Raw genomic sequence first — 18,129 nt, forward strand, 5'->3', positions numbered from 1 at the left:
CTTGAGATGCATTATTCAGTAATGGAAAAAAAAGCTCTGGGGGCTTGCTACTTCCTGTGTGACCATAGGTAACTCACTTAACCTCTCTGGGTCTCCTTTTCCTCATTTGCAAAATGAGGGTTTGGAGTTAATTGATGTGTAAGGTCTTCCTCAACTATCAATTCTGTGTTGATACTGGTGGACTGGAGGCAAGCTTCCTGACTTCTGTGTATTTTACATCTTCCTCAGGACAAGGCCAAGTGTAAAGTGGGTACACTTGATAAATGGTTATTGAAATTAATTGTTGATCTTACAATTTGTAACAGCTTGTGCTAAGCAAGCTTTAATTCAATCCATTGCTAGCATGAGCTCCCATTTCTATCAATAGCACTTCACTGGCAGATAGTGAGCATCTCATCTCTAACACTATTCAAGCAGAGACTGGATGAATGCCCATCAGATGCTCATCTGACCCTCTCAACAACTCCAGGAGGTAGTCAGTACAAGTATCATTAATCCTATTTTGCACTTGGAGAAACTGAGGTTCAAGCCCAACATAGCACTACCTTTCAAACAAAGCTTTCTCAAGCACCTACTCTCTGCAAATTACTGGGTATGTTTAGAGGCTCTGTGTATCTAGTTTGAGGACAGGGTGGGGAGACTGCCACAGTTAAGATCTTCTCCGGCCACCCGTGTCGTGGGCTCTGTAATAGACTCCCTACCACTTCTCAGGGTTGGTTCTGTATGTTTGATGCAATCCATAGTAAATGATCCTCCTCTGTACTCTTCAGGTCCCCAGAAAGCCTTCTCAGATGCAGGGCGCTGGCCCAGATGGCATCTCTACCAGCTATTAAGAGAATTGATAATTCCCAGGAAAGCAAGCAGATCAGAGAGTCTCCATTGAACTATAGGCCCTCCCTTGTATAGATGAGGGCCACTATCACTCTCTCCCCATCCCTAAAGCCTAAGGGCCCCTCTTCTATTCCCCTGGGCCCAGCCACAAGCAGGTTAAACTCCCCCCTCCCAACCCTGCTATTACCTCTGCCAGCAGCCAATTAGGCTGTGATAATAAAGCCTGAGCTTCCTGGGGGGATGGACATGTGTATCAAGAGAAGGCTCCAGGGAAGAGAAGACGTTAAGGACAGTAGCAGAGGTTGATCCCCAGCCTGGGGACTCTGGGTCCAAAGGCCTTGGATTATTGGTCCAGATTTGGGGCTAGATTTCCCTGGCTCTGAGCAGGCCCCATCCTTACAGACTACTCTTTCTCATTTTTCCCATTCCTCCCATTTCTCAGCCCTATAGGATAACTCCAGGAGTCAGCCTGGTCTGTGCTTAAACTGTCTTTGGCCACACCTCCATCTGCCTTCATATCTCCAGCTGGGGTTCCACCTAAAATATGGATTAATCCCCCCTCCCCAAACACACACATCCCATTCCCCACTCACATATACATGCCTCCTCTGGGAGACTCAGTCTGGGCCAACATGCCTCATTTGGCTATGAGGGAGAAGAATGAATATAGCCGTGATATGAGTTGGGAGTGAAATGGAGACCCAAGATCCAACCCTAGTTCTGCTGCTGACCTTGGGCCAGTCACTTCTCTTGGCCTAAATTTCCTTATCTGCAATATGAGGAGATGGTATTCAGTTATTTCTAAGGCTCCTGTCAGCTACGAAATTCTCTGTTTGAAGGGCCCTTCCAGCCTTGGCATTCTGCGTTCTACAGTCCCTCCAGTCTTTATTCAAAGATCCCTTCCAGATCAAAAATTCTTTGTGACGTGGCCCCTCCTTCATTCTATGTTTCTGTGTAGCTAGGAACCCTTCCACATCTGACATCTTCAATGAGCTGAGTTCTAAGGTCCTTCCCAGATGACATTCTCAAATGGAAAAATTCTCCAGATCAAAGAGGTAGGGAAGCAGGGAAGAAGGAACAGTGGGAACAGAGAAAGGAGCCTCCACCCAAAGGGCCTTGGAACTGGGGCTAAGGCAGTATTACCATGGTGCTCCCCTGCTCTAAAAGCTTCATTGGCTCCCTAGGAATTTCAAACACTACTGTTTAGCATTTAAAGCCTTTTACAATCTGGCTTCAACTTCCAGTGATTTTACATTACTTTCCAGTACGTGCTACTTTCCAGCCCAATGGACCTATGTTCTCTTCCCCATGGATGACATTCTCTCTCTTACCTCCATGGCTTCTTACAGTCTGTCTCCTAGGCCTGGCATGCCCTCCCTCCTCTAGCTACTTTCAAGCTCTCTCTCTCCTACAAAGTACCTTTCCTGATTCCCCTCATTAGCGCTCCCCTCCCTGGTGGCTCTGACTAGTACCAGGATATCAAGGCAGACCAAAGGCTTCTGGGGGGAGCGTGTGTGGAGACGGCCTTCCCTGGATCTCCAAGTGTCCTCTAGTGAGGGAAAGGGCAGCCATTCTTATAGCATCACAAAGCACCTGGTCCAATCCATACCTGAACAAGAAGCTCCTTTGTAACAACAGCAACTAATTATAATAATAATAACTCCCCCTTATATAGAAGGAAGGTTTGCAATGTGCTTTCTTCAGAACCCTGGAGGTGGGTATGACAAGTAGTCATTACACAGGCAGGCAGCAAGCGTGGATTAAATGCTTACTATGTGCCAGCCATTGTGCCAAGTGCTGGATATACAAACACAAGCCAGAAGAAAAAATGGTCACTGCCCACTAAGAACTTACATTCTAAAGGAAGAAGTCAACATAGAAAAGGGAGAAGGAGGGGGAATGGGAAAGGGCAAAGCTGCCCACAAGGGGCCATGGTGGCAAAGTCCTGAGAATCCAAGAGAGGAACCAGCCAAGCCTTCTGCTTGAAGACTTCCAGGGACTTGTTTTTCACTATCCCCCAGCAGCACATTCCACTTCTCACTAGCCCTGTTCATTGGAAGCTTTTCATTACAATGAGCCAAAATCTTCCTCATAATGCCTTCCACCTATTGCTCCAGTGGGGCCAAGTTTAATCCCTTCCCTGACTGGCCATGGGAACACATAGTTGTCCAGACAAAGGGGTTGAGGGCTCAGGCACTCAGAGTCTGGCTCTTCCCATTCACCCCACCAGGACACCCAGTAGGGATCACTGGCTGCTCCCAGACCACTGAGGTTGGGTTGGGTATGACTGCATGAGAATATCTAGGTCCTATTCAGCAGCAAAGATGCGTCAGGACCCACCAGCATCCTGCTAGAGCAGAAGTTCTTCATGTTTTTTGTGTCTTGGACCCCTTGGGCAATCTGGTAAAGACTATGGACCCCTTCTCAAAATAATATTCTTAAGTAATTGAAGGGAATCTGAAATCAAGTGAAAAGAAAAAGAGAAATAGTGAAAATAAAGATGAATGAATTTTGTTCGACTTCGTAGCCCCCTGAAACCAATCGGTGGACTCCAGGTTATGTGCCCCTGTGCTAGAGAGGGAATCCCCAACCTGGGAGGGCTTGGGCCTGAGTGCTGCCCTCAGAATCACTGTGAGCACCAAAGCCCAAGGGGTAGAGGCCTCCCCTTGTCAAATACGAGAAATAAGAACAACTTAAATTTATATAAGATCTTAAGGTTTCCAGAAAAGGTGAGAACTTGAAAGGACTGGAACGAGGAGAGAGACCACAGACCTGGGCACTTGCTGTCACCTTCTGGGGCGAGTTGAAAGCCCCCTCCCATATGGCCTCAGAAGGCAGGAGTGTATGGGGGTGGGGATATCACTGTTGAAGGTTGTGGTCCCTTTAAGTAGGGAGACAAAAACAATTAGCCAGCCTGAGCATTGCATCAGCTGGAGCCAAGAGGGTCCCCTGGGAGGGGTAGGGTGGAGAAGGGGGGGGCACTCGTGGTTTTATTTCATTAGCACCGTGTGAGTGCTCTCGCTTCAGCCTGCCCTGATTGTCCCCATTCTGCCCCTCCCTGATCCTCTGCTTCCCCGTTCTCCAAGACTACAGGTTCTCTCATCTCCCTACTCTGGCCTCAGTTTCTGCATCTATCAAAGGGGCTAACAAGCTCATATTCTCTCTCTTGTTTCTCTCATTCTTTCTCTCTCTCCTCCTCCTCCTCCCTCCCTCTCCTTTTTCTTTCTCTTCCTCTCTCTCCTCTCTCTTGTTCTCTCTCTTTCTGTCTCTCTCTTGTTCTCTCTGTCTCTGTCTCTCTGTCTTTCTGTTTCTGTCTCTGTATCTCTGTTTCTGTCTCTGTCTCTGTCTCTCTCTCTGTGTCTTGTTCTCTCTGTTGCTCTTTTGTTCCCTCTCTGTCTCTCTCTCTTGTTCTCTCTGTCTCTCTCTCATTCTTTCTGTCTGTCTGTCTCTCTGTCTCTGTCTGTCTCTCCGTCTCTGTCTCTTTGTCTCTGTCTCTCTGTCTCTGTCTGTCTCTGTCTCTCTATCCTTCTCCTTCTTTCCCTCTCTCTCTCTCTCTCTCCCTCTCTCCCTCCCTGTTGTGAAGAAAGAATGAAAGGCTAAATGAGAAAGGGTTTTGGTGCACTCTGCTTTCAGGGTAGTGGCCAAAGCCCTGAACTGAGAATCAGAAGATCTGGGTTGGAATCCCTACTCTGTGTGAATCTGGGCCAGTCCTCACCTCTATGAACTTGTTTCCTCAATGCTTTCTAAGGCCCTTCTAGGTTTAAAGGTGTTCTCTGGGTCCTCCCTGCTCTGACATTCTACGCTCTGTGTTCCAGTAGAATGTAAGATCCTTGAAGGCAGGGAGGGTTTCGTCTTTGCCTCCATGCACCCAACACTCAGCACCCTACACATAGGAGGTGCTGAATGTTTCTTAAATGGAATCCTCAGACCCTCCCTAGCTCTGACTGTCTACAATTCTGTGAGTCTGTAAGGATCGGGTCACACACATACCATGCCAGGGTTGATGATGCTGATTATGGCCCAGAGGCAGGTCCTCTGCTCTTCCCTATAGACCTATGGCCTTTCGTATTCCCAGCCTCCTTCCCCTGGTCTCCCTCCCTCCACAGCTCTCCTTAGACAAAGATGGAGAACAATTGGAGCCCCTGGGAACAGCCTTGTTTACACACGGGCCATACACAGGGGACCTATTCCCCAAGGCCTCCTTCTCTCTCCAGCTTCTCTCCCAGGGCAAGCTCAGTTACAGCCTTGTTGATGAAGCTGGGGGTCCTGGGGAAGGAGAGGTAAATTTAACCTCAGAAAGGTCTGGCTGGTCTAGATCCGTGGGGGGATATCAGGTGGCCCCCAGGCCAGTTCAGGAATGCTTAGAGGGATTTTCTCCATAGCTCACCACCATCAGACTTACAGACTATGCCAAATTATCCTCTTATGTTTACACTGAAGGGGACTTTTCAGCCAGCTTCACCAGTGTTCCTCCTCCTCAGATTCTCCCACTCCCAGCCCAGCAAGGATCCCATAGAATTCAGCCCTGAAGAAAGCAATATGGAGTGCTTCTCAAGATCAGATGGGATGGTTCAAGGAATATCTGGGGGTTAAGATTTTCCCATTGCTTTTGTTGCCTACTAATAGTAATTACAGTTGAGAAAAATGAGGAAAACAGAAGTCAAGTGACTTGCCCAAGGTCACACAGCTAGTAATTGTCCGAGGGTACATTTTCACTCAGTTCTTCCTGACTCCAGATCCAGTGCTCTAACCACTGTTTAAGAGTGGGCTAGCCACCTATACTTCCCAGCTCACTTAGACTCCAGTCAATCTACTCTGGCTGGGCTCAGGGCTAGTTTCTCTTTGTCCACCTTTCAGTAAGACCTCCTCTGTGGACAAGATGGCAAAGACCTCGAACCTGCCTTCGGAGAGCATTTATTCTAGTAGGGAATATGTCAGAGATGTGGGAGCTGTAGGAGCTCATATTAATGTAAGTTATTGTAATTATCATGGTGGTAGTAGAGGAAGGGAGAGTTCACTACAAGCTGTATAGTAGTCAAGGAAGGCTTCCTGGAGGAGGTGGAGTTCCAGATGGGCCTTGAAAAGATTTGGAAAGGAGGGGAAAAGCAGAAAAATGACAGGAACAAAGTTGCAGAAGAAAAAAATATGCTCTTTCCCCCTTCTCAGCCTCCTACCCTTGGTTTCCTCTCCCCACTCCTTGGGAGGAGGGAGGCAGAAACAGCATGTACAGAATAGAACCCTTGACAAAGAGTCAGGAGATGGCTTCTAGTCCACGATTTTCCATCTACAGCCCCACTGTATGATTTTGGGTGAGTAACTTCATCTCTGAGAGCTCAGCATCCTCTTCTATATAATATGTGGTCTCTGAGAATTTAGAATTCTAGGATTTTAAAGCACCTTTCCCCACCATACTCTTGGGGCTCAAAAGGAGCCCATTTTGGGCCTTATCTCCCTCAGTTCAATCTCCAAACTTTACTGCTACTGCCTCTATGGAATGGTAGCTTGCCTAGTGGGAAGAACACTGGACTTGGAGTTGGAGGGTCTGGGGTCTGAAGCTAACGGTGTGGCTTTGGGCAAGTCAATTCTTCAACCTGGGCCTCAGTTTCCCATCTGTAAAGAGAAGGGACTGGTCTAGATAACCTCTAAAAGCTCTTCCAGCTCAAATATTCTGTGACTATCTATCTATAGGATCTAGGCTGGAAAGCTAGGATAGCTTCCCTCTCTCCTTCCAGCAGAGAAGCTGCCTGGGTAGTGGGGGAGGGAGGAAAAGGGTTGTAACAGGCTCTGCCCCTGAAGAAAGTTACTTTTTGAAATATTGATGAGGCTGCAAACTGTGATCACTTGCCTTGTGGGCGAGGGGAGGGGGGCAGGGCCTGGGGCCTGCTGGGAAGCCCCAGGGACCCCCTGCCGGCTCCTCTTCCTACTGCCTGCCAGCCTGCCTGGCGACTGCTGTCCATGGTGCTGCCCGAATCCCACTAACCTCGCCTATCTTTCTCTCCTCCAAATCCCTGGAGTCTCACTAAACCCTGCAGTTCCTGATCCCTCCCCTGATCCAATCCATGGGCCCCTTAAGGGAGAGGGTTCCCCCACATTCAGTTTCTCCTTGGTCCCTGCCTTTCAAAGAGAACTCTTCCATCTTCGCTGGTCCCCCTAAAGCAGAGGAGAAAATCACAGCATGTTAGAGCACAGAATGTAGAATGCCAAAGCTGGGAAAAAACTTAGAAATAACCCAACTTAACACCTCCCCAATTTTATAGCTGAGGATACTGATACACAGAAAAAAAGATCTACTTATCCAAGGTCAAATCGCAAGTCAACAGAACCAGGGCTAGAACCTAAATGTTCTGGCCCCCAGCTTAGGACTCTAAAACATTACACTGGCCCTTGCCCAGGCTTGAGTCATGTGGAATTGGGAGAAGCAACACTAGCCCAAGCCCCTGGTCACTTGTCCTGCTAGCTTAACCCACTTCTCCTCCCCCAAACCTCACCTGGAGAGACACTTAAAGGACTCAGTTTGGCCAAGAAGTCTTCTCCCAATGTCAGTTCCTTTGACTCCACCCAAGGTCCAATTGTTAGGGGACAAAGAACAATATGTGTCCTTCTCCCTTGTCTTAAAGAGGAGGGAAGTTCTCCCTTTGTCTTCCTACATCTTGGACCAATCTTTCCCTATTTCTGCTAACCCCCTTTTACTCCCACACCTTAAACTCAAGTAGTCCACAAGACTCTTTGCTCTCTATATATAGTTTCTCCCTTGGCAGTCTCATTCACTTCCATGGCTTCATGCAAATAAGCCCCCAAATCTTGATTATATAAAAATAAAGAACTTTTACATAAATACCCATCTTCAGCTCTGATCTCTTCCTATGCTTCAGATCCACAACTCTCACTGTCTTCAGGACATGGTCACCTGGATGTCCTGCCCCATACCTCAATCTCAACCTGTTCAGACTGAGCTTATTCTTTTCCTCTAAACCTGCTTCTCCTTCTGGCTTTGCCATTTTCTGGCTGTGGCTCTACCATCTACCTGAATGTTCTTGTTTCTAACCTTGAGGTTATTTTTGACTCTTTCCTGTCTCTCACCTCTTATGTCCAATCATAGGGAGTTTTTTAACTCCCTAAGAGAGCTTGAAACTGTCCTTTCCAGTCTCACTACCACCAACTTAGTTCAATCCATCATTACGACCCACCTGCGCTATTCAATAGTTTTCCAATCAGTTTTCCATTTCCTTTCTGTCCCTTATCTAATATATCTTTCTGATGAAATCTTTCATCTTTCTGATGAAAATTTCAGAGTTGGAAAGAATTTCAGGGACCCTCTAGAACATCCTGAGCTTGACAGAAAATTCACAGGGCATATTTTGAGCTGGAAGAGATGGTATAAACTATCAAAATTAACCCCCTTATTTTGTGTATTGGGAAGTGGGGGCTCCAGGAGAGTAAATGATTTTGTCACTGGTGACCCTGGGCAAGTCACTTAACCTGTCTGTGCTTCACTTTCCTAATCTGTAAAATGGAGATAATATTAAATAGCACCTACTTCACAGCATCACTGTGGAGATCATATTTAATACACTACATAAGTGCTAGCTACTAGTGTTCAGAGTCCAAATTCAAACCATGGCCCTGCGATCCCTAAATACAGTCCTCTGTCCGTTATGCCATGCTGCTTTCCTTACAAAGCCCTCCAGAATATCCCCCACAAGGAATCAAATCACCTTTTCTTTCAAAAAGTGTTCTCTGGCTCCCTATTGCCAACAGATTAAAGTTCAAGCCTCTTTGCCTGTCACCCAAGTTCTTCTACAGCCTCATGCCCCCTGTTTTAAGTTTTTGCTCCTCCTTTTTTCTCTATGCCTGAAATGTCTACCTTCCCTCCATTGAATTCATTCATTCTTTAAAGCTTAATCCAAATGCCTCTTCCTCCAGGAAGCTTTATCCTGACTTCGGGAATGACCATCCTCCTCAGATGTCATGTAGTACTACTTAATTTTGTAACACTTTAAAGCTCTTAGGTATTTTGTGGCATAGTTATCTGTTGATATTCCTCTATGAGACTTGTGTACTCCAAGGAGTAGGAAGGGAGCTTGTGTTATCTAAAATGGGCTTATTCTCCAGCAGTGAGTCCAGGGGTCTGCCTACAGTAAGCACTTAATAACTATTTCTTGAATTGAATAGACACATCCCTAGCTATAGTCCCTCCACCCCAGCTTGTGCTTCTACATCTCAGCCTGGAAACACCCAAAGGAGAGATCGATCCTGAGGGCTGGGAACTGGAGGGAAACAGAGGAGGAAAGAAGGAGTCTTCTGGCAGTGGGGATGGGAGATGCCAGATCTGTGACTTCCAGTTCAGGAGATTGGTACTGGGCTGGCTGAGTGCTGTGCCCTGCCTTGCCTGTCCAGCTCTGCCAGAAAGCTTTGTAGTCCTGCCTTCCTGTCCCTGGGCTCTACTAAATTAATTTGTGATTGAGTTACTACTAGTCTGGCTGTGTGATTGTGGACAAGTTCTTCATCTCAGTGGGCCTCCGTTTACCCTTCTGTAAATGGGAGGCAGCTGGACTGGACCAATAACAAACTCCTTGTGGGCTGGATTCATTTCATTTTTACATAGCAAAGTGCCTTGCAGAGCCCTTCAAATCCTACAGACCCATAAGATTCTATGATCTTAGTCAAGTCACTGCCCCCCTTTGGAGCCTGTTTCCTCTTTTATGAAAAGGTGGAAGGGTATATGGTGGTGGATAATATCCGAGGACCTTTTCAGCTATCTGGGTTTGAGTTTCTGTCCCAAGAAAAGAGGGGAGAATGGGATCTCAAGGAACCCCAGTCCAACTTGGGCCGCACCCCTTTCCCCCCTCCAATCCCTTCTCGGGTCGGGCTGGAGAATTGGGTCAGCATGGTTGCCATGGAGATGAGATCTGCTCCCGCCCCCGCCCCCTCCCTCCGGAAACCTTCCTATGCTCCTCCTTTGTCGTCCCCCCTCCTGCCACCAGACTAGGCTCTATGTGAGTGTGTGTGTGTGTGTATCTGTGTGAGTGTGTGTGTGTGCGCGCGCGCTTGCAAGCATACGTGTATGTCTGTGTGGAAGAGAGAGAGAGAGAGAGAGAGAGAGAGAGACGCATGGGCTCAGAGCTCTGCCTGAACCTCACCCTCAGACTCTGCAGTTGCCGGTAAGATACCCCAACGCCAGCAGCCGTATGTGTGTGTGTGTGTGTGTGTGTGTGTGTGTGTGTGTGTGTGTTTGATGCTTGTGTGTCTCTTGGCTTGTCTCTGTGTGTGTTTGCATGCAAGCCTCTATGGCCACCTCTCCATGAGCATCTCCCTGTGAGTCCAGTCCTCTAAGGTTATGTGTGTGTGTGTGTGTGTGTGTGTGTGAATGTGCATGTCATGGTCCCTCTGTGTGTGCTTCTGGTTGGGGGGCTGTTGGCCTGGACTCTGGGGAGACAATCCTCTACAACCCAGGGCAGACACGTGCTTCCAGCGCCTTGATCTGTTCCTTGGCTATCTCTAGGTCTCTTAGGGTGTGTACTCAAGAATACATCTGCTTGGGTTGTGTATCTGTGTGTGTGTGTGTGTGCCTGTCTTTCTATATGTGTCCCTGTGTGTGTGTTTGCTTCACTCTGTGCTATGTGTGTGCTTGTCTCCGTGTGCTTGTGGCTGTTGATGAATTGCCTATTCTTGGACACACCTGTGAGGCCACAGTGACCCTGGCCCCAGCCCCCAGCCCCCAGCCCCCAGCCTCCAGCCCTGGGAGGAGCCCAGGCAGGAGGGAGTTGATGCTAGTAATGAGCTGGGGTCATAGGGGGGAGTACACTGGGGGAGCCTATCAGGTCTGGGACCCATGTCTGTTCCTAGCAGCGGAGCCTACAGGCCTGAAGCCAGGCAGATGAACCCAGGATTTCATTCTTCACAATTGGCTTTTGAAACCCCAACTGGGATGATATCTCTCCTCCAGGCAGTGGGAGGGGACATGCCAGGTCCTCTGGGCCCCTGGATTAGACACAGATGGGGCGGGGCTCTGGGCAAGAGGCAGCCCTGGGGGCCCCTCCTCATTCTAAACCTTCCTGTGATGCCACCTTCCTCAGGGAACCCATCCTGATCACTTTGGGGTAACTGTGAGTGGATTTGGCTGGTAAATCAAAGGCTCGGTTCCAATGCTTCAGGAGAACAAGCTCCTGAGAGGGGCTCCCCGGCAGCAGCGGTGGCAGCGCTGATTCCATTGGGGATGCCAAGGACCGCACCCACATTTTTCAGTTTGGTGAGTTTAAGTTTTTTGTTTGTTTTGTTGTGGGAAGGGGATGGGTCACTCTTACAATAGAGTAAGAGGCTTTCCAAGTGGAGTAGAACCTTGCCTCATCTCCCTTCCCCCCGAGAGGGACCAGGGCCCATACCTATCCAGTAGTCTCTGGACAGTTGGGAGGAAAGGACATTTATTGTGCATCTACTGCATACAAGGCCATTGTTCTCAGCTCTTGAGATTTAAAGATAAAATCCACAGAAGCTCGGGGTGTGTGTGTGGAGAAGCGAGGATATCTGTGAAGTTGATGCTCCTGACCCGCTGATGGTAGGAGAGGAGATACTGCCATACTAGGAAATAGTCTCTTACTGGCCATATGTTTTGAGGTAATTCTTATTGATCCATCTGTGAAATGGGATTGAGAATACATACTCAGCCTCCCTCAGGTTGTTGTGGCTCAGTCTGGGCTCTGCTACAAACTCACTGTGTGACCTTATGCAGGTCCCTTCCTGGCTCTGAGCCTTGTTTTCTTTATCTGTGGGTGGGGTGAGATTTGATGATCTGTTCCCAGGCCCTTCAGGCTTGTGTAAGAGTGTGAGTTCAGCCCAGGCTGCCCTGCTGGCTTGTTGGAAGGGCTGCTTGACCAGTCAAGATGGGCAGATGGATGTACTTGACAAGTGTGGGCCTTGTAGAGAGCCCCTTTCTGCATTGGCTGGGGCTGGGGCCAAGGCTGAAGGGAGCTGCCCTACTGGGCAGTGATGAGGGATGAGTAGGCAGAGGGCAAATGGGTCCATGCCAGGTCTTTGAACACACATCCAAGTCTCTCAGCATTAAGTCCTTGGGCTGTGGCTGAGCAGCCAGAGCCAGAAATGGGACACTAGGGACTGGCTAGGAGGTGGGAGGACCCTGTGGTCCTTGGCTTTTGAACATGGGATATGAGGAGCCAATCCTTCCTACTCTAATAGTCTTAGGGGTTTCTCTGAGAGAGCAGCAGAAGTGGAGATGAGATAAGGACTTCATAGCAAGTAAGATTTGCAACATGAAGCTCTTTAACTGGGTACCTACAGGAGGCAAAGGAAATATGTAGAGGAAATTACTTCCCTGGAAGAGGTAGATTCCCATCTGGCTGAGAAAGGATGAAAAAAATAGGTTATCAAATCCACTCAACAAATATTGAGTATATTTGTTTTGCTTCTTGGTCTCTAGATCTCTATCTTTGCCTGGGCCTCAACTTCCTCATCTCTAAAATGTGGGCATTAGATAGGAGAGTCTAAAGTGACTCTGGCTCTGACAATCTATTTCCTAACATTCTGTGTTCTCTGACTGCTTTTAGCTTGTATCCTATGTTCTGTTTTAACATCTTGTATCCATCCTCTTCCTGCTCTGACATTGTGTTCCATGTTCTAAATTCATTCCTGCTGTGATCTATGTGCTGTGTTCCACGGTCCCTTCTACCTCTCCATTCTGCGTTCTATGTTCAAAGATCACTTTCTGCAGTGGAGTCCATGTTCATGCCCTTTTCAGCCCCGACATCGTATGTTCTAATGTACTGTCCAGCTCAAACATTCTAAGTCCTCTGTTCTATGCTTCCTTCCAGCTTTGACATTCTGTCTTCCATTTTAAACATTCTAAGTTCAAAGATTCCTTCCAGCCATAATATTCTATGTTCAAAGTTCAAAAATTGTCTCCTGCTATGATGGTTTATTACCTAGGAACCCTTGTAGCTCTGACATGTGTTCTAGCCTCTGCCCTCAGCTCCCCCGCTCTAGCCCATCCCTCTCCTATGATCTGGGGGAATAAGTCTGTTGGGGTGGGCACAGGCAGGGGCTAGCATTTTAGAAGGCCTAGAAAGAGTGCTAAGTGAGTAGAGGTGTGTCCCTGAAGGGGAGAGAAGCTGTCTTGTGAGCTCTTTTCCTGGGACTATAAGTCCCTGAAACCTGAGTCCCCAGGACTGTGCATGAATACCAAGTAAACAGGGAAGAAAAGAAGGGAGCATGGTAGGAATCAACGAGACAAGTATTTATAAAGTGCCTCCTGTGTTCCAGATAAGCACAGATACAATGCTTGCCCTGGTCTTGTGATTAGGAGGCCTAGTTCTAGTCCGCCTGACTCATGTTGAGATCTTGATCAAGTCCCTATCCCTCTTTGGGCCTCAGTGTCCTCATCTGTGAAATAGTGTCATGGACAGAGCACCAGGTATGGAGATGGAAGACCTAGATTCAAATCCCCCTCTTCCACTTACTATCTCTGTGACCTTGGGCAAGGAAGAACTTATCTGAGCCTCAGTTTCCCAACCTGTAAAAAGAGTGGAATTGGCTAGGTAGCTTTTAAGTTCTCTTCTTGCTATAAATCAAAAGCCTCAAAGCATCCTTCCAGTTCTCACCTGTGGACTGAATGTACTGGGGCTTAGGTGACTGGATCAGCGCTGTCCTCAGCCCTCCAAATTCCCCAGATAGATCAGGTCCCTTGGGCACAGCTTAATATTGTCTGATCCCTAGGATTCAGGGATTATGAGTTAGCTCCCACTGGGCCAAGCTGACAGTTTACCTTTCCTGGAAGTCAGAGGATCTGCCCAATGAGAAAAGGAGGGGTGTCAATTATTCACAAGGGGGAAGAAAAATGAGCCACCAAGCTGGCTGAGTGGGACGCCATCCCCTTACCTGTTCTTGGCACTTCCTGGAGGTGGCAGCCACTGACCAGCCTACCTCTGGTTTCTGTGACCTCCATCTGGACTTCAGGTTGGGGAGGGGAACTTGCAAAGGCAACTTTTAATCCTGCAGCCTAAGGGACATACAGCCTTACCTTTAGGGATCCCCTCTCCCTAACCCAGGGCAAAGAGGCACAGCAGTGTCTTAAAGGAGCCCCTGTTCTGAGGGAGAAAACATGATCCTGTGCTCAGGGAGCCCCTGAGCTCTGGAGCAGACTCCAGGCTAAGGAGCTGGATTGTCTGGCTTTTACGTCCCCAGTGTACACACGTGGAGCCACTGCCAGCTCCCAGGACAGCAAGGACATATGACCCCTGCCCTGGGTCCAGGCCCTCTGCTTCAGCTGCAGCTGAAGGCTCAGGGTGAAGCTAGACTTGGGCCTGGGGACAGGGCTTTGGTGACAAGTGGCCCTCTCCTTCCTGTTCCCAGTGCTGCCTGTGGGCCCAACACCTTCAGGACCATGTTTGATGGGGAGCCAGGCACAGGCCCAGCAGCGGCCTCACGGAATGTGGTACGCAGCTCCAGCATCAGCGGTGAGGTGTTTGGTGGTGGCGGGGAGCAGGCTGGGGGCACAGCTGGGGCCAGCACTGCCAAGAAGCGCCGCAGCAGTCTGGGGGCCAAGATGGCAGCCATCGTGGGCTTGACCCAGAGAAGCCGGAGCTCCCTACAGCTACCCCAGCCAGGTAAGGGAATGAGTGGGCAACGGGCAAGACCCTTGGGGCAGCTGAGGGCCAGTAGTGGCCAGGCACCTGTACAGAGGCCTAGGCAAAACCAGAAGCTTGTGTGTGTGTATGTGAGAGAGAGAGAGAGAGAGAGAGAGAGAGAGAGAGAGAGAGAGAGAGAGGGAGAGAGAGAGAGAGAGAGGAAGAAAGAGAGAGAAACAGACAGAGAGAGACAGAGACAGAGAGACAGAAAGAGAGAGAGAATGTGTATATATGTGCATCTCTGACCTGCCAAAAAGCTTTTCGATGGGAAACTCACTCTGGGAAACCCAACACTGCGAGTAAAGGCACAAAGAGTCTCACAGTCACACAACATACAGTCTCACAAGGACAAAAACATAAATATCATTGCCTAAGAGGTCACCCAAAGACAATTAGATACAGTCATACATATAATATATTTGCACTAGTCAGGGACACATGTCCATATAGACTCATGCATAAGTCGTCAACCCATCGACCAATCAAAAATCAAAAGGCATTTCATTTAAATGCCTCTTATGTGTCAGGCACTTTGCCAGGTGTGGGGTACACAAAGACAAAAGGGAAACAGCCCCTGCCCTCAAGGAGGTTATATTCTGGACATGTGAGAGGCATGTCTATACATTTTATATGTAGGTATATACAGCTACAAGGAGATTTGGGAAGGAAGGATGCTAGCAGTGGAGGGATTAGGAAAAGTCCCATGGAAAAATGGATATGGAGCTGAATCTGGAAGGAAATTAGGGATTTGAAGAAGAGGAGGGGAGGAAGCAGTGCATTTCAGACATGGGGGATGGCTAGTGACAGCTAGGACTCAGAGATGGGAAATGAGGCACAATGTATGAGGAACAGCCAGAAGGCCAATCTGACTAGACAGTGGAGCATATGAAAGGGCTGTGTAAACAAGGCTGGAAAGGTGATTTGGGGGTATCAACCAGAGGGGGTTGTATTTGACCCTGGAAGTAGTAGGGGGCCAACAGAATTTATTGTGGGAGGATGTGGTGGTAACATGGTCAGACTTGGGGAACTCCAGCTGCTCTCAATGCCCAGAAGAACTGTGTCTTACTGGACTGAATGGACTTGTGGGTGCAGTCACTAAACCACCACTGGGGCTTCTTTAGAGACTGGAAAGAATGGGAGATGAATCTCGTAGGATGAATACATGCAAATGTTCTGAGTTTTCGAAAGAGGAAAGAAGAGGGAACCTGACAATAAAACCTTTATTAGCTATCTCATGGGTACCACATTTAAGGACAACATTGATAGGCTAGAGAGAGTACGGGAAAAAATGACCAGGATGGGGAGAGAACTAGGGTCTAGATGATAGGTGGAAAAGTTTAAAGAACCAGGCATGTTTAGCCTTGGGAAGACAAAGCTTAGGAAGTGATGTGGTCACAGTCTTCAAGCTATCTCATTGTAAATATCAAGGGTGATAGATAGAGTATGTAAAATGCCTTGTAACCTTAAAATACAATATGATAGCTATTAGTGGTGTTGTCATCAGTAGTAGTAGTAGTACTCAAACAGCATAGACTGTATTATTAAAGAGATGGTTTGTGAGCATTTAGAAAGGAAAGCCATAATCACAGAGTCATCATGGATTCATCGAGAACAAGTCATGCCAGATCAAGTTCATTTCCTTTTTTGACAGGGTAGCTAGATGGTAGATCAGGGGAAAGATGCAAACACAGTACCCTTGGACTTAAATGCCCAGCACAATGCCTGGCACACACTAGGTGCTTAATAAATGCTTTCTGGTAGAGTCAGTGATTGATTAAGCTAACCACTTGACAAAGTTTCTTATGATATGTGTACTTGTGGGTACATATTAGAACTGCAATTTGGAACTGAACCCAGAGATTGGTGGTTAATGGATATATGTCATCTAGAGAGAGGCTTAGCGGCATGCCCCAGAGCTCTATTCTTGGTCCTGTAGTATTCAATATTTTTGTCACTCTCCTAGATAAAGAAATAGGTGACAAGCTTGTCAAATTGAGAGATTACAATGAAGCTTGGAGGGAAAGGTAACACACGGGCAGAATTGGGATCACAAATGCTCTCATGAGGGTAAAATTATGGGCTATGTTTAAGAAGATGTGTTTTAATAAAGATAAACTTCAAGTCATTCACTTTGGGTAAAAAAACACACATAAAGGTGGGAATGGGGGAGATGAGGCTAGGCAGCCATTTGCCATTTGCATGAAAAAAGGTCTAGGGGTCTTAGTGTACTTCAAGCTCAATGTAAGTCAACAAAGAGTCATGGCAGCCTAAACAATTAACATGATGTTCAGCTGCATGAAAGGGGGAGCAGTGGCCAGAGGAAGGAAGGTGATAGCCCCACTGTCTTTGGTCTGATCAGACAACATCTGGAGTATTGTGTTCAGGCCCTGGGCACCACATTTAAGGACAACATTCATAGGTTGGAGAGAGTACAGGAAAAAAGTGACCAGGATAGGGAGGGGAGTACAGTCTAAATGATCAGTGGAAAAGTTTAAAGAATCAGGCATGTTTAGCCTTGGGAAGATAAAGCTTAGGAAGGGATGTGGTCACTGTCTTCAAGTATCTGAGAGACTGCCATAGAAGAGAGATTAGTTTTGTTCTGTTTCTGTCTCAGGCAGATACACAAATCATAGACATACTCACAGGCAGAGACAGAACAGTCCTAGATCATTAGAGATAGCAGGGTCCTTAGACACCAACTAATTCGACCCCTTCATTCAACAGAGAAGGAAACTGAAGTCCACAGATGGGGAATGGGTCTTCTTCAAGGCTGCACAGTCAGTGAGTGAGTGGAGGAGCTGGGATTTGTCCACAGGTTTGCCAGCTCTGTGTCCAGGAAGCTCCATCTCCTATATCAGTCACACATATATCTTAGTCACATGTAGAAATATAAAGCTATAAATGTACACAGTGGCCCAGGATCACATGCCCATACACATCACAGACACCCCACACACAATTCCTCTCTTTCTTCCTTCCTTTCTTCCTTCCTTTCTTTCTCTTACACACATACGCACACCCATCACACTCAAAATCACTGCCACCCCCTGTTTGCTGCAGGTTTGTGCCACCCCAGACACCAGCTGGTTTTGTTTTAAAACCTCTTCTTGCTTATTTTTGCTCAGAACAGCAACAACTCCCCCAGCCAACCTCAAAATAGGCCTCCAGGAACTGGAGGGGGAGGGGGAAAGAGAAGAGGGAGGGAATCTAGAGACTCTGGGGAAATGCTCCCCAAAAGCTCCGGGTGGCTGTTGGAAACCTCCTTCCCGCCTCCCTTAAAATATATCCTGTGGGGAAGGAGGGGGGCCAGCCTTGCTAGGATTTCATCTCTCCTTCTAGGGGGCAGGGACTTTATAGAGCTTAGTTAGGGTGGCTTCTTAGAGTGCTTTGTTTGTCTCTACATGCTTTCTAAGAGATATTGTGGTCATAGGGATAATGGGGCTAGGCTGAGGTTAGGCCAGGGAATGTTGTCTGGGAACTCAGGATGTAAGAAGGCAGGCTATGTGTTTGGGGTTAGGGGACCAAGGAGTAAGGGAGCATGACTGCAAGTCAAAGCTGAAGTGTGAGTTGTTGAGGGTTGGGAAAATTGAGGTTTGGGGGATTTGGGGCTGGGTTAGGATAGGGGGAGGAATGGAGTTGGATAGGAGTTAAGGAGGTTGTG

General features: G+C 47.8%; 1 protein-coding gene across 1 annotated transcript in view; it reads left to right on the top strand.

Moving 5' to 3' along the window:
- Window positions 1-9,853: 9,853 nt before the first annotated feature.
- Window positions 9,854-18,129, top strand: part of RIMS3 (regulating synaptic membrane exocytosis 3) — a 35,235-nt gene continuing 26,959 nt past the window's right edge. Inside the window, exons 1-3 of the mRNA XM_036744651.1 lie at window positions 9,854-9,992; window positions 10,908-11,080; window positions 14,194-14,447. Coding sequence (XP_036600546.1) covers window positions 14,225-14,447 — 223 coding nt within the window. The 5' untranslated portion in view covers window positions 9,854-9,992; window positions 10,908-11,080; window positions 14,194-14,224. The remainder of the gene's footprint in view (window positions 9,993-10,907; window positions 11,081-14,193; window positions 14,448-18,129) is intronic.

This window comes from Trichosurus vulpecula, chromosome 2 (assembly GCF_011100635.1).
Source record: "Trichosurus vulpecula isolate mTriVul1 chromosome 2, mTriVul1.pri, whole genome shotgun sequence".
Taxonomy (NCBI): domain Eukaryota; kingdom Metazoa; phylum Chordata; class Mammalia; order Diprotodontia; family Phalangeridae; genus Trichosurus; species Trichosurus vulpecula.